The sequence below is a fragment of the Dermacentor albipictus genome, chromosome 2, assembly GCF_038994185.2.
Source record: "Dermacentor albipictus isolate Rhodes 1998 colony chromosome 2, USDA_Dalb.pri_finalv2, whole genome shotgun sequence".
Taxonomy (NCBI): domain Eukaryota; kingdom Metazoa; phylum Arthropoda; class Arachnida; order Ixodida; family Ixodidae; genus Dermacentor; species Dermacentor albipictus.
Genome location: NC_091822.1, coordinates 191,546,500 through 191,560,611, shown reverse-complemented (window position 1 = coordinate 191,560,611; position 14,112 = coordinate 191,546,500). Strand labels below are relative to the sequence as shown.

Below are 14,112 nucleotides of genomic sequence, written 5' to 3'. Positions count from 1 at the left end.
TGAGCCATATCGTGGGCACCGTCATATAACCTTGTATATATTTGCACAAGTATGTCCGCCGAGATAGCGACCAACCCAACAGCCAGGAAACCATGCTTGTCAAACCGTTGAAAGTTGGTAAAGAAAGCTTCGTTTAATAACCAAAGCCAGCCAGTGCGAAACGATGCAGCCCGTTTTATTTGCCACATATGAAACCGACCGTAACTCTTCCTTGCTTTTAGAGTTACCTTCTTCAAGCTTGAGCAAACTCTTTTAGTGGTCATATTCAATTGTTGATTTTTACTGTGGCAATGAATTATCCATTATATGCATTCCTAAGTTAATGCACAGAAAGAGACACGGATTAGTGCCTCAGCTGCTGCGGCACTAATCTCGATGGTGCCGTATATTCGTAGAATCGGGCGCGACCTTCAACATTTGCGACAGACAAAATTACGAGTGACTATGATGCGGCAGTGTGGGAATAAGAAGTCGCCCCCGAGTGCCGTGCAAACGCCGCGACGACGTATACGCCAAGCGGATGTACGAGACGAAAACCACCCGAAGGTGAGAGTCTAGCGAGGAGGTCTCGGATGCAACGCATGAAACGTTATACTTCTACCATTCATTCTCCCACCGCACGCGGCTTCTCCGCCTTCTGAATCTGTTGTTATTAACGAATACACGCTCTATATTTTACACACATACGTGTAGCAGCCTTCGATGGTGGAAACATTTTTTCGTGCCTCACACACCCGCGAACGCGGACGGCTGCCGCGCTGAATGCTGCGCGCAGGTCCCGGCGCGCACTTCTCCAACATGGGCCGCGTGGGCCTGCACGGCACCTGCGTGTACCGCGCGCTGCACGCCATGGGCGGCTCGTGCCTCGTCAGTGCTGTACTCTGCTGGTACCTGAGCAACGTGTGGCCGCACAGCTACTCGTTCCCGGAGGCGTACTGGTTCTTCCTTCAGGTGAGCGAATGCGCACAATGCCCGCGTTGCATTCTCCGTTTTTCAGTGTAGCTCGCATAGAAGAATGCACGCTGCGCAGCTGAAGCCATATGCGGGGTGAACCGAGATGCTGATTAATCAAATCGTAAAGGAATTTAGGTTTCTTGCATGCTGCCGGTGACACTTCTTTACCTTATATTGGTTTACGACTATTTTAGGACGTTATCTTACGAGGACATGGCTAAAGGTAAGCTGTTGCCTTACTGGGCAGTGACGTCATGACATTGTGCTTACCTTGTGTGCCTCTTAATATCCTCCTTAAGAACTAAAAGTGGTAGTGAATCACAATTTTGTGCGCGAATTACGGTGTTCAGAAGCTGAGAGAGAAATGAACAAATTTACAAGATGGGCGGACTACATCATTCGTGCAGGCATCAAGCTCACGCTCAGTGGCTGCATGCAGCGTTGCGCTGCTGAGCTTGAGATCACGGGCTCGATCCCCGCCGTGGCGGTCGCGTTTCGATGGGGAGCGAAATGAAAAAAACGATCGTTTACTTACGTGCATGTTGAAAGATCTTAATCCAGCGTCCCTCACTGCGGTTCGTCTCATAATTACGTAGATCGTGGTATTGGCGCGTGAAACCTACAAATTTACTTCAGTTTTAATGCCCACGTCGCTCCATTTCGCTCGCTTACTTGGATACTAGTTGGCACCGGTTCTTGAGACTGCGTTTGGGCTCAGGCACGACGTGTTGCTTAAAGAAAGCAAAAGCGACGTAAACGATCACAAGGGCTAACTTCTTGTGTTCGTTCGCGAATATGATAATCGATGACGCCTGAAAAAGTTTCTGCGGTGATTTCTGGTTACAGGTCACTTCAAATGTATGATTGCGGCCATTTTTAGCAACAAGGAGAAAGTTGTGCGTACATACTGGGGGCGATATAACACGATATATACTATTTTCTTGTTCAGGCGGCCGCGGTGTGATACGGCCGCAGCCAAGCAGTTAATCATCCAGAAAGGCATTACGCCACATAAGACACCAGTTATGAGGACGAGAGACGGTTAAAATTGACTGTTTGCACTTTACATCGCAAGACTGGACACATTATGGACAGAAACATATTGCCTGCTTTAAGTCGAACGGAACACGAGGAGTAAACACAATTAAACACCATGTGTCCCAGCAAAGAACGCGTTGACGTGTTTTAAAATATGGTGGCAACCAACAAGCCCATCTCGCAGTAACTGCATGATGTGTATTTAACTCGATATATAACTGCATTTGAGCGCTCCAAAAACACTTTCCTGCCACTGCCCACGCAGCCTTCATATTGGGGTTTCTGGCGACGCGTGGACATCCCGGAGGAAGGCCTTACTGAGATCAAAGAGAATACGACGCTCTTCGAGCCTTTGCGCGAGCAGAAGCAGGCGCACCTCGTCATCTACAAGCTGAGTAAGGTGAGAGCTGCCATCGAACTTTTTAAGGACCGTATTCAACAGTTCAGCAGGTAGCGTCAATCGTAAGCGAGCAGTCAGGCGACGCAGAGCAAGAATAGCTGGAAACCCGAACGTCTCACACTCGCGCCAATTACTGGCGATCCGGCTGGCTCACTGCTGCTTCACTGCAACGATTTGGCTGACCTTGTCCGTACGCTCTTCTTCAACAACATATCTTCCCAGTCCCCAGTAATTGTTGCCTCTTCTTGTAGGCTTCGTTCGAGAATAGCCTTCTTTAGGCTTCGTTCGATAATAAAGGTGCCGGCGGAATTGCATTATTTTGAATTGAGCTGCGGGCACATAGAAGCGAAAAATGTGGGCCATTTCCACACGTTTCGAGAGTTTCAAGCAGCATTCGGTAAAACCCTTTTCCTGAGGCGGACAAGGTTGCGTAAAAACGGCTTCAAGCGCGTTTTCGCCCTTGATGTGTCCGTTCACCCGGATGCACTTCGACTCTCGAGACTTCGATGCTTCGCGCGCTTGCGTTTTGTAGGTCGCCGACACAGGCACCATATAATATTGTGCGATCTGCTGCAAGCGGTAAATTTTGCAAGCTTATTGTACAGCTAACTGTGAGCTGTTATCGCAAGCAGCGTGAAGCGGGTGCTGCAGGCTGAAAGCTGGCGTTAACTTCGTCCTTATTTTTCTACCCACAGGTCATTAATCCGTTGTACCTGAAACATTACATCATTAACAACGTCACGATAAAATGTTACATGGACAGCATCACAGTCATACTGGGAAGAAACGGTTGCGGAAAGTCAGTGCTGCTCCGAATGCTGGCAGGTAGGTCCTCAACCTAGCTTGACTCATGGTCTGTTAAATGCTAGTCGTTTTAGTCCATACATGTACCTTATACGCTCATGCTGGCAAGTTTGAATACCGCTGCATATGCCACAATCGGCCATGCACACTCCATTTGCTGTAAAATGTCGCTAAGCCGTACCTGGAGGATCAATGACAGTGAGCGCACTAACCGGTAATACGAGTTAACCGAAAGCTATAGTATACTATTATAGTACTCACCTGCGCAAAGCGAAAAATTACTTAACGAGACGAAACGCCCTCAATAGACTATTTCACTCAAAACAAGAAAATTCTGTTGTTTAAGCCTGCGAATGCGGCGGTATGCGACGACTGTAGCCTCAAACTTGTTCTGTAAGGAATACACTGTTTTCTGGCATGTCGCTCTTAGTGGCCAAGAGGCGTATGATGCATCAACGCCTGCTTATATACTGCAATTCTTGCTTGTTCATGTCGTCAGCGTCGTTGTTCACATCACTTGAGTTATCACAGGTCTGTCGACGTCTGAAAAGTTGTGTCCACGTCGCGACAAAGTTCAAAATACGCAGCTTCGTTCGAAGCCCTGCAGCTAAAAAGTCAGCTACTAGTTTTTTTCAGACTTCATTTTCATACTCTCGGCGGTGTCATTCGTGCGCTCTTTAAAATTATACACGCGGGAAAGCATTCTGCACCGTCATAGAGTTGGCCTAACCGAGTTGGTCGGGCTCTATACTGGCTGATTCTTCGTCGTATTCACGAAGGTGCGATTATAGGGACGATTGGTCTTTTCACTTCGATCATTGCAAAAGCGTGAAATTCTTTAAAAAGAACTGCTGAATTTAACGCATAGTCATGTTCCTTGATTAGACAGGTCACGCGCATGCGCGCACGTGTGTAATAAGGAAAGAAGAAGGTCGTGCCAACTAATATTAATGATAATAAATAGTGGGGTTTTACGTGCCAAAAGTCGGTGCAGCTGCATGTTGCTTTCCGGGCCACCAATCTGTCGTTTAGACGCGGAAAAGGAGTTCAATTAAGTGAAATTAACAGTACTGTACTTAGCATTTCTTCGTTACTGTTTGCTGTTTCGGGAATTCCCCCATTTACAGCACAGTCTCTCTCTGTCTTTTCGAAGGTGCGATAAAGCCGTCGTCGGGGACGGCGTTCTTTGATGGCGCGGACATGCGCACCAACCTGTGGAAAGTGCGGGCGAACATCGGCTACTGCCCGCAGTACAGCACGCTCGTTCCATTTTTCACGGTGGAGGAGAACATGCTGTTTATAGCACACGTGAGCCACTTTTTTTTTCGCCCCATCTGTGGCGCGACACGGAACGAACCTCTTTAACCGTTGTATTAACAACATGCGTGGTTAATCAGAGTTTCGGAAGGAACAGCAAAAAAAAAATGCTGCAATGTGGCTTACCTTACCTAAACAAATAGTTTTCACGAAAAAACGGTGAGATACAAAAGTGCAAAAATAAACATACTAGCAAAACTAACAACAATAAACATACTAACAACAAAGGTGTTGTTAGTATCCAAGGATACACAAAATTACGACAGGATTCGAATACACATAACTATTCACTAATATGTTCATTGAAGGCGTTACAACGAAGTGGACGGCGGGAAAAAGAAATGGTTCGTGATGATGCTTCTGCGGTTGTTTGGTTTTTTAACGTTCTAGAAATCTTCCAACGCACAATGCATTCACGAAGGCTTCTCCGCTTTTCGTTACAGTTGCGCGATGCTCCGGACATCGACGACCTGATACTGACGCTCCTGATGCAGTTCCAGTTGATCGATAAGAGGGAGAGCCTCACAAGCAAGATTAGCTACGCCGAGCAGCGGCGGCTTCAAGTGGCCATGACCCTGCTCGATAGCCCAGAGGCGAGTCTGCCATGACCAAGTCACATATGCATGGCGTCAGTGTACTCAAAGCTGTGCTATCAGGCGTTCTTATAAGAACGCCGGATAGCACGGCTTTGAAAACTGCTTGCCGTTTTGATGAAAAATAAATGATGGACATGCTCCGAGAGATGGAGAGCAGCGTGGCATAGAGAGTGATGCAAATGTCTTCGGAACAACAACAAAATGAATTGAGAGGGTGTCCTAACTGAAATTAGGAGGAGAGCACTTCGAGCGTCATGTGATGCATTGGGCTGATTACAAATGGTATGTTAGTGACAACGACATGCAACGTATGTGACATATTCCAGGCTCGGTGATGCCGCTGCAGATCGTGACGTTCCAAAGAAGCGGTGGTGATGACGTCAAATTCCGTGCAGGAAATAAAAATAAAATTAAGAAATATGACGTATTATATTGTCGCGAAACCTTTTTCTAAGTCAAAGTTAATGACGTGACCAAGTCTTCAGAGGTTTCATGGTTAACATAGTTCCTTGTTCAAAGTTGCTAAAAGCGAAGTGGTAACGATCAAGCTCTCTATGCATGCGCTGTTCCTTTTTTTTTTTACAAGCATGTAGGTGTGACTACTATTTGTAGCGACAGCTGAAATACGATCTATGAAGCTGCCGCTTTAGGCTGGGAAGAGGATGGGAATATTGTCGAAGACGATTAAGGATAAAGTTGTCACATGGAGCGACGCGCAGGTCAATGGCTGTCGGATCTGTCGGCACCTATATTTTGGACCTCTCATTTCTTAGCTCGAAAGTTAGCGAGATGTTAACGCGCGCAGGCTGGCTGATATTAGACCTACGAGATAGGGTACCGTGTCGCAGGCGGCGCGGGCGCCAGTAACTGCACCGCATACCGACACGCGCTCCTTTTTCTTTTTCAGTTCGCCTTCTTCGACTGCCCGACGGAGGGAATAGACTCGGACTCACGAAACGTCATCTGGGACGCCATACTGAAGTGCCGCGCCCAGACCACGGTGCTGATCGCTACAAACAGCACCGACGTGGCTGAGATTCTGGGAGACCGCATCGCCATCATATCCAGGAGCCTTATAAGCTGCTGCGGCTCTGCCATTTACCTGCGCAAGAAGTACGGTGAGTGGGTTCCATAGTATTTACGGCAAACCGTAAAGACGGCGTATACCCCAGGCTGCTTAAACCATTACGGGGATGAAAGTATTGGGTCGTCTGCGAGAGTAATAGTCCGGCGCACGTGTCTTTATTCACTGCTGCTCTGCGCTGTACCTAACCGTCTCTCGAGGCAAGTTCTCGTACTGCCAGTGATTTGCAGGCACTTTTGTTTACCCTAATAATGAATTCCTATTCGTGTACATCCGGATGATATATATGATTCTGACGATGAGTGCAAGTAATATGTTTCAGTGCGTAACTTACATTTGTTCTTTTGATTTTGAAGGTTCGAAGTTTAGTGAACGTCATTAAAAGGAAGAACTGACGGCGTGAATAAGAGTATATTGCAGGACCCACCGACGATGATTGTCAATGAAATTAAGCGTACAGAACGAACGAACGAACAAAACGAAACGAAACGAAACGAAACGAAACGGAACGCAACGCAACGCAACGCGGAATATCGTGAGAAAACACGTTTTCTTGGACCAAATTAGCTATTTTCTTGCAAGTAGTTAGGCATTGCTAGACCGTTGTTTGACTGGCTGCTAATTAAATGCTTTGCATCGCGATGTCGTTGTTTAACTGTTGTTTTATTGCACACATGATGCACATAGTCATGTACAGTGGGTTGTATAATACACACATGGTTACTCGGTGGACAGAAGGAGGATCGCAGACTTGCACAAAGACCGTTTCGTGGTCCGTCCGAGGTGAATGGAGGCACAGCCGGCCGTTTCGCGGGCACAGCCCCTTCGCGCGTTTCGTGCGAACGCGCGAGGCTGCATGACGAGGCTTCAGACAGACAGAGGCGAGCTGCAGGTTGGTAGGCTAGTAGTGCTTTCGCACTGAGACAAATAGGCGGTAGCACGTACGACATCAGTGAGCTACAGCCTCGACAAGCCGACCTTTTCTGACGCTGCCTTCAGGACCGATCTGCACGCTGACTTTTGGGAAATAGACCATATGCATGGTTGCCCGACATTTTAAGGCATTGTTTGGTTCGTGGTAGCACTAACCGACGCCCTCGTCACGATTGGCGCTGTCCTCCCTCCCTCCACGCTACACTCCCCCCTTACTCTCCGGGTGCTCGGCGGCTAGAAATTGCCGCTTGCCTATCAGGCGTTGAAGGCCAGCTTTCCACGAACATTTCCTTCCGATCATTTCGTTACTACGGTGATGCTCCCTCCTAGACAAGTGCTTGTGCCCCCAGCCAGTTTAATGCAAGTATACAAGTACAGTCACGTGCAATATGAATTGCAACACCGGTGCCCGTGGTCGAAGGGGCTCCAAGGCTGTACGGCTGTGCGGACGCATGGTAAGTTCCAGACCGAAACACAGTTTCAATTAGTGGTGTCTATTAAACTGCTATTTCGCATGTCAGAACTGCTGCGCAGCCGTGGAGCCCCTTCAACCACGAACAAGAGTGTTGCAAGTCATATTGCATGCGACTGTACATACAACTCGCAGGCCAGGGCTACCGTCTGCAGCTGGCCGTGTCTTCTAAGTGCGACAAGCCGCTGGTCTGCTCGTTCATCGAGAAGCGGCTATCGACGGCGGAGAAGGTGCTCGAGCGGCGAAACATCATCGTCTACTCCCTCGGCTTCACCGCCGCCGCCGACATCGTGCGCCTGCTGCAGCAGCTCGAGGACAGCCGCATCAAATTGCGCGTGAGGAGGCTCTCCGTGAGCGCCTCGTCGTTGGAAGACGTGCTGCTCAGGTCGGGACCCGATGCGCTTTTGTTAAGCATAAGGCGAACGTTTGACTGACTTGGTATATGCCACACTTGAGTGCCACAGCCCTGCACAAGAAGGCAGGTTTCGCCTAAGGGCGAAGAAAGAGTGCTTGAAGGGCCCCCTCACCAAATCACAGTAAATTTCGGTTATATGCTGGAAGTTGTTACATGCCCTCTAAGGAGCGTTCTATCGCAAGCATTTTTTTAATTGGTTTATTAATAACCGCGGTACAAATATTTCAGTGCCGCGAACCCATGATTTCAGCAGGCGGGCTCCACTACCAAGCAAGACGCTCTCTCCACTCGCCCCGTCTAGCCTTCGCAAGTGAAATTCCTTCCCAGCGTTCTCCCATGACAGACCTCGAGGATCGCGTGACACTTAAGTCACGGGCCCGCATTCCTTTTGTTTTCTCGCTTTTCTGCTGCATGCTGCACTTCCGCTGACGGTCTCACGCGCGAGCGTTTGTCTCGTTTTGTGCAATAACAGCCTTCACGTCTTGCTTCTTGGGATGGTATGGTATGGTAAAACTTTATTCTAGTCTTTCGGAACGCGCGTCAGCACAGAAACAGCGGTACAGAAAGGCCGAGCCTCTCTGCTGCGTCGAGGGCCCGATGGACAGCCCGTAGCTGTGCTTCACGATCGGGCCATTTGGGCGACGTGATGCCGTCGCGTAACGCGGGGCACCGCCAGAGCATGTGTTCTAAGTTAGCTACGTCTGAGCATAGCTCGCAAATATTGGTCGAATGTATCTCTGGATAGATTCTGCTTCCTGGAATGCAGAATTTAAATTCGTTGTTGTTTGTTTGGATAGCCAGTATTACGGACTTCTCAGGTAAAGAAAAAAAAAAAGAGAGAGAGACAGAAAAGATCAGGGCAGGACACGCGCGTAAGCATACAGATCGACAACTGCTACGCGGCTTGTCCCAAAAAGACCACAGTTTCGTTTGCGCTCTATTCTATATAAAATCCAAGTGTATACCGTGCAATAATTCGAACTCGTCCAAGGTTCAGCTCCTACTGGTTGCAGAGGTTGATCTTGCTTTCCAAGTGAGTTCAACAGCGCGCCAGTCTGTCACGAGAGTGACACCTTAAGAGACAGCGGGAGAAGCGAGAAGTCGTGACGCTCTATACCGTTTCCTCACCTACACAGGAGCCACACATTCCAACAGCAGGCTGTTTTGAACAAAATGTGTGCTATATTGAGAAACATTTCACTTTGTAATCGGTTCTTTATTGAACCGCCTCTAAAATTTGACGGAAGGGCATACTTATCAGTAGATGACTGTCACTTCAGAAAATCGACCAGGCCGTTCAGGGGCGAGCGACTGACCGCTACATCACCGGTTATTCTACCGTTGCTATAGCCGCTTCGGCGCCATTGCTTATTTACCCACGTAGGCAATCGTAACTGAAGTACAGTTCAGCTGCAATGATAAACACAACTTAAACATATGCATGTGTGTATGTCGTCACTTCTTTTTCCACAGCGGAGGTGTTAAGGGCTCGTTTCCCTAGTATCTTGTCCGCGTGTAGAAAAAGCTATCATCATCAGTATTGCCTCCAGCGTCGTCGTCTTCCACTGCTGGCTCGTTAGCGCAACTCGGCGCTACCACGCGAACGTGCTTGTGCCACTACTACCATGCTCTTCACCGTCAGTAATTAACTAACCAAATAATTAATTATTGTTAAGCAATTAAATAATTATTTAATAACCATAGTTATGTAATGCATAATTGAAAAGGACTTTAACGTACTGTTGTTTAATGAACCCAGTGATAAACACCGGGGCCGCACGTTTCAGCTTCGCTGGTTAACCATCTGTACGGAGTGCTTGGGCTGGTAATTTTATGCGAAGCATATTACGAGAGCTCAACCCAGCTCCTCAGGCGCGGCGGTGTCGCCTTGAAACCACGTGACACCTTGACGTCACGACAGAGGAGAAGTGGCTTTGGCTCAACTCTTGCAAGACGGGCTGGGTGGGAATCGAACCAGGGTCTCCGGAGTGTGGGACGGAGACGCTACCACTGAGCCACGAGTACGATGCTTCAAAGCGGTACAAAAGCGCCTCTAGTGAATGCGGTGTTGCCTTAGAAACGAGCTGTTTCTAAGGCGTGCGTCTCTTGCTTAGGTGCACATTTCGTTGCCGCGCCGAACGCTGCTTTGCTCGACGCTCACCGCGTCCAATGCGGGGCGCGTAGTCGCTGCCCTGTAGCCCATTGTCTTACACCCCTTGGCGGGTCGACGGGAACGCTGCCGCGTTCCACTCTTGAAGGCGAAGCAGTAATGCATGAGTTGTTTCTTCGTCTAGCCGAACCAAATATAGCCAAGCAACAGCAGTTCACCAGGCTAAACAGTGGTTCAACAACTAAAATAAAGGCTAGTATGCTTCGCATCCTGGGCTTAACCTTACCTAAGCCACAGCAATTTTTTTTTGAACGCAACTTTCTTTGGACGTATTAGTAACTAGCAGCACCGTGGCACGGTATCGCCTCATCTCTGCGGAACAGCAGTGGGGCACTCCAGAAATTTCGACCACTGAATGCATTTCAGGAAACCTTTTGGCGCCAGTGAGATGCGCAGATTGCGATGCACAGGCCACGTGCGCCGATGCACAGGTGGCATCTTTCCGGATTGATCCATAGGTTCAAATACTGGTACTGGCTTCATATGATAGCGTTTATGAAAGGCTTACCTGTTTGCATTCTCGTGCGTGAATGTTGGATTTCTTTCTTCGGCTCCGTTGTGAGGCCCGATGGAGCAGCATAACAGACAAGTGAGTGAGGCGCAGCGAGTGTCAAGACGTCGCGATGTCATGTTCCCGTATGTAACATCCTTCTCCTACATGACATCTGGCTGTATCGAAACAAGCTGTATATGCGCTTTTATATTTGCCAGCATTTCAAGTAGGTACAGAGGTGTGGAGCCCACATATAACGCAAAAAATAAAGTATCAAAAATATCAAGCACACTCCTTTACCTTGTCATTAATCACTTTATTCTAAGCATTGCAGTTGCCGAATGGTTTCACACGTTTATCAACACATTTTCCTTAATGAGAATGCTAATACGTGATGTTAATAAGCGTAATTTAATTTTTTTTTGATGAAGCGTCCCCGGTGAGCGTAGTATGCACGAGAAATAATTACAAAAGTTCACGAAAAGTGACTCTCCCACTAACATGAAATGAAACACGCAATGGCGATTATTCACGCAAGTAATGCTCCGATTGCCACGCTATTCTTCGAGTCCCCTTTCGAGCCGGCTATGTATGGTCACTTGCGCACTGCCCGCGAAACGTTCCAGCGCTGTGCTAACCTTGGCACCAGTCATCTTGCGAATGAATAGGGTGTAAACACGTCTTTTTCATTCGGCTGGCTTTTCTCTTGTAACAGGCTGGACGAGACACTCGAGAAAGGCGACACAGCTGCTGCGGAGGAGGACAAGGGTAAGTGACACCCGAGTGGCGCTTCTCAAAGCTTTCGAAAAGCTCCAGCCACTTGACGTGTATCTGACGAAAATAATTCGATCTTACGTGCTCTTAGACATGCAAGTTGTTTGCTTTTATACTTTGCTAAGTGTAGCGAACGTGGTGTTTTTGTAGAAGAGTTGTGAGTTGGGGCTGACGTACTTTGCCGCTAATAACGTGACCTTGAGAAAACTAATTAACAAACTTTTGTTAATTAACTTTTTTCTAGAAGCTCGGGGGGGGGGGTTAGTTATCTATATGGAAAAGTGGGAGGCAGCCGCATTTCAATGCATTCCCATTTTTATTTTTGTCTTAAGTGTCACACCCAGTTCGAGATATTCAGCATTAAATTTCAGCGCTTTATACAAACAATATCGAAGCCGAGTGCACCGGAAATGTCAAAAACGCTTCTCTACGAGAACGCCCCTTGACAAAGCGCGGGACGAAGTTGATGGCATGTCACGGCAGATACTGATAGAGCACGTCGCAGAATATGCTTTACAGGCAGAAAGCGCCGCGTCAGTATCTACTTCTGCGTTATACAAATACAAATATTTTATAAAAATAAAACAAAACAACAACAATAACAACAATAACAACTACAACATGCACCCGGTGTGTGTGTCGGCACGCTGACATACTGCAGCATCTGAAGCAAGAGTCATCTTTACATCGAGATATTCCTGCTCTTTCAATCTGCAGACTTGCTCGGTTTGGAAGCAATAAAAACGAGGCGTCGCGTGTAACTGAAGAGTTCCTGAACTGCATCGAGGATCTTCTTTAAGTCTCTCCTGCTAAATTAATAAAATGCTAGGGTTTCACGTGCCAAAACCACGATATGATAACGAGGCACGCCGTAGTGGGGCACTCCAGAAATTTCGACCACTGAATGCATTTCAGGAAACCTTTTGGCGCCAGTCAGATGCGCAGATTGCGATGCACAGGCCACGTGCGCCGATGCACAGGTGGCATCTTTCCGGAGCACACCGAGCATCGTGTCGCGTGTTACAACGTCCCAACGAACTGCACGACGCAGGCGACGTGCCGTCTCCGGACGCGAAGGCGCCCGAAATACGGAACGACCTGTTCAGAGCTCAAGTTGGCGCCATAATGACCAAGAAGACGACGTATCTGCGGCGCAGCTACGTGGTGGTTCCGGTGCTGCTGCTCCTGCAGGTGTTGATGCTGGGTGCCGAGGAGATGTACCTGCGCACCGGCACGCTGGCGTGGGCGCGCGTCGAGGCGCTGTTCCCAAATTTCAAGACTCCTCAGGGACAAACGCGTGAGTCGCCGCTCTGATGAACTCCTCTTTTCGTTTTTGGTTTTGTTTCCTACAGACACGGAAGAGAAAGAAAAACGAGTTCAGCATCTGTGCAATAACGAAAAAGCCACTCTTAAAAAAAAATAAGATGATGAACAGTTAAAAACTATAAAGACCGGTGGCGACGCCGCCTTGAGGTTCATGCACCAGCCCGCCGTGACGTCATAGATTTTGACAGCATCTGCTCAGGCCTAGTTAATTTTTTATCGGCAATGACGGACCGCATTTCATTTTAACAGAACTAAAGCCTAAACTTAGCAGGCTTAAATAACGTCTCCGCCACAACGGGCCAAATATGAAGAAATGCTTTAAAATATGTGCCGCCACACCGACGTGTCGGCACTGATTTCGTCGGGGGGGAGGGGGGGGGGAAACTTGCTTTCATTTTTTACTCCGGGCCCTTTGGTTTCTTTTTGTCTCGTCCATTACTTGGCGAACGAGGGTCTCAACTCCGGCAAGTTCGATGCCTTCAGGTAGCATACGAGTGTTTATTGGTCAGCTGCTTGCTCCTAGAGGTTCATGTAGTACGTGACACCGTCGGTCAAAAGGATGTTGCACATTCATCACCATGGTCATGACTGGTGCTGGCTAACAATTCCTAGCCGAGATCTTGAATGAATTCTGGAGTTTTACGTGCCAAAACTACGATTTGATTATGAGGCAGGCTGTAGTCGCGGACTACGACATAATTTTGACCACCTGGGGATCTTTCATGTGCATATGAATGGGACACGGATATTTTCGCATTTCACTCCATCGAAATACGCTGAGATTCGACCCTGCGACCTCGTGCTTAGCAGCTCAACACCAAAGCCGCTAAGCCATCAAGGCGGGCCCGGCTTAGATCTTGTACGCATACATGAATACATGCGAATATTTGATATTCTCGAATATTCGATCGCATATATGACATTCCATATTCGCTTCGGCTCGGATTTCAGTATTCGAGGCTTTCGAAGTATTCGAAATGAACACATGATTATTTTACCCCGAATAACCCGCAGCCCTAATTGCAACACTTCGCAAAGAAAAGAAATGTGCGCGTATAATCCGCGGAAATAACTACATACAACATCCAAATCTTTGTAAAAAGCAGTCTTCATTTGCGTATGCACGCATCGTCCAGATTGTATCTTCAGTTAGTGGTGTTGTGTGCGCGCGAAACCAAGCACGCGTGTTATCGCGTGCTGTCTGCGCATGCTCTCTGCCCGGCTATCTCTTATCGGGTAGCCCGTGCTGGCTTTAAAAGACCGCTCGCACGGGCCCACCGCGCGCAGTATGTAACCTGTTGGCTGCCTGCCAAGTAGCAGGAATAAACGTTCTTTC

The 14,112-nt window shown here is 48.1% G+C and overlaps 1 protein-coding gene across 8 annotated transcripts in view; it reads left to right on the top strand.

Annotated features, from left to right (window-relative positions):
- The window catches only part of LOC135898481 (phospholipid-transporting ATPase ABCA3-like), a 60,263-nt gene that overhangs the window by 8,911 nt on the left and 37,240 nt on the right, over positions 1 to 14,112 (top strand). For all 8 annotated transcript variants that reach the window (XM_065427419.1, XM_065427414.1, XM_065427416.1 and 5 more), the window contains 9 exons: positions 776 to 951; positions 2,258 to 2,392; positions 3,088 to 3,217; positions 4,350 to 4,504; positions 4,957 to 5,106; positions 6,017 to 6,227; positions 7,734 to 7,983; positions 11,392 to 11,444; positions 12,502 to 12,747. In XM_065427419.1, the coding sequence (XP_065283491.1) occupies positions 776 to 951; positions 2,258 to 2,392; positions 3,088 to 3,217; positions 4,350 to 4,504; positions 4,957 to 5,106; positions 6,017 to 6,227; positions 7,734 to 7,983; positions 11,392 to 11,444; positions 12,502 to 12,747 (1,506 nt within the window). The remainder of the gene's footprint in view (positions 1 to 775; positions 952 to 2,257; positions 2,393 to 3,087; positions 3,218 to 4,349; positions 4,505 to 4,956; positions 5,107 to 6,016; positions 6,228 to 7,733; positions 7,984 to 11,391; positions 11,445 to 12,501; positions 12,748 to 14,112) is intronic.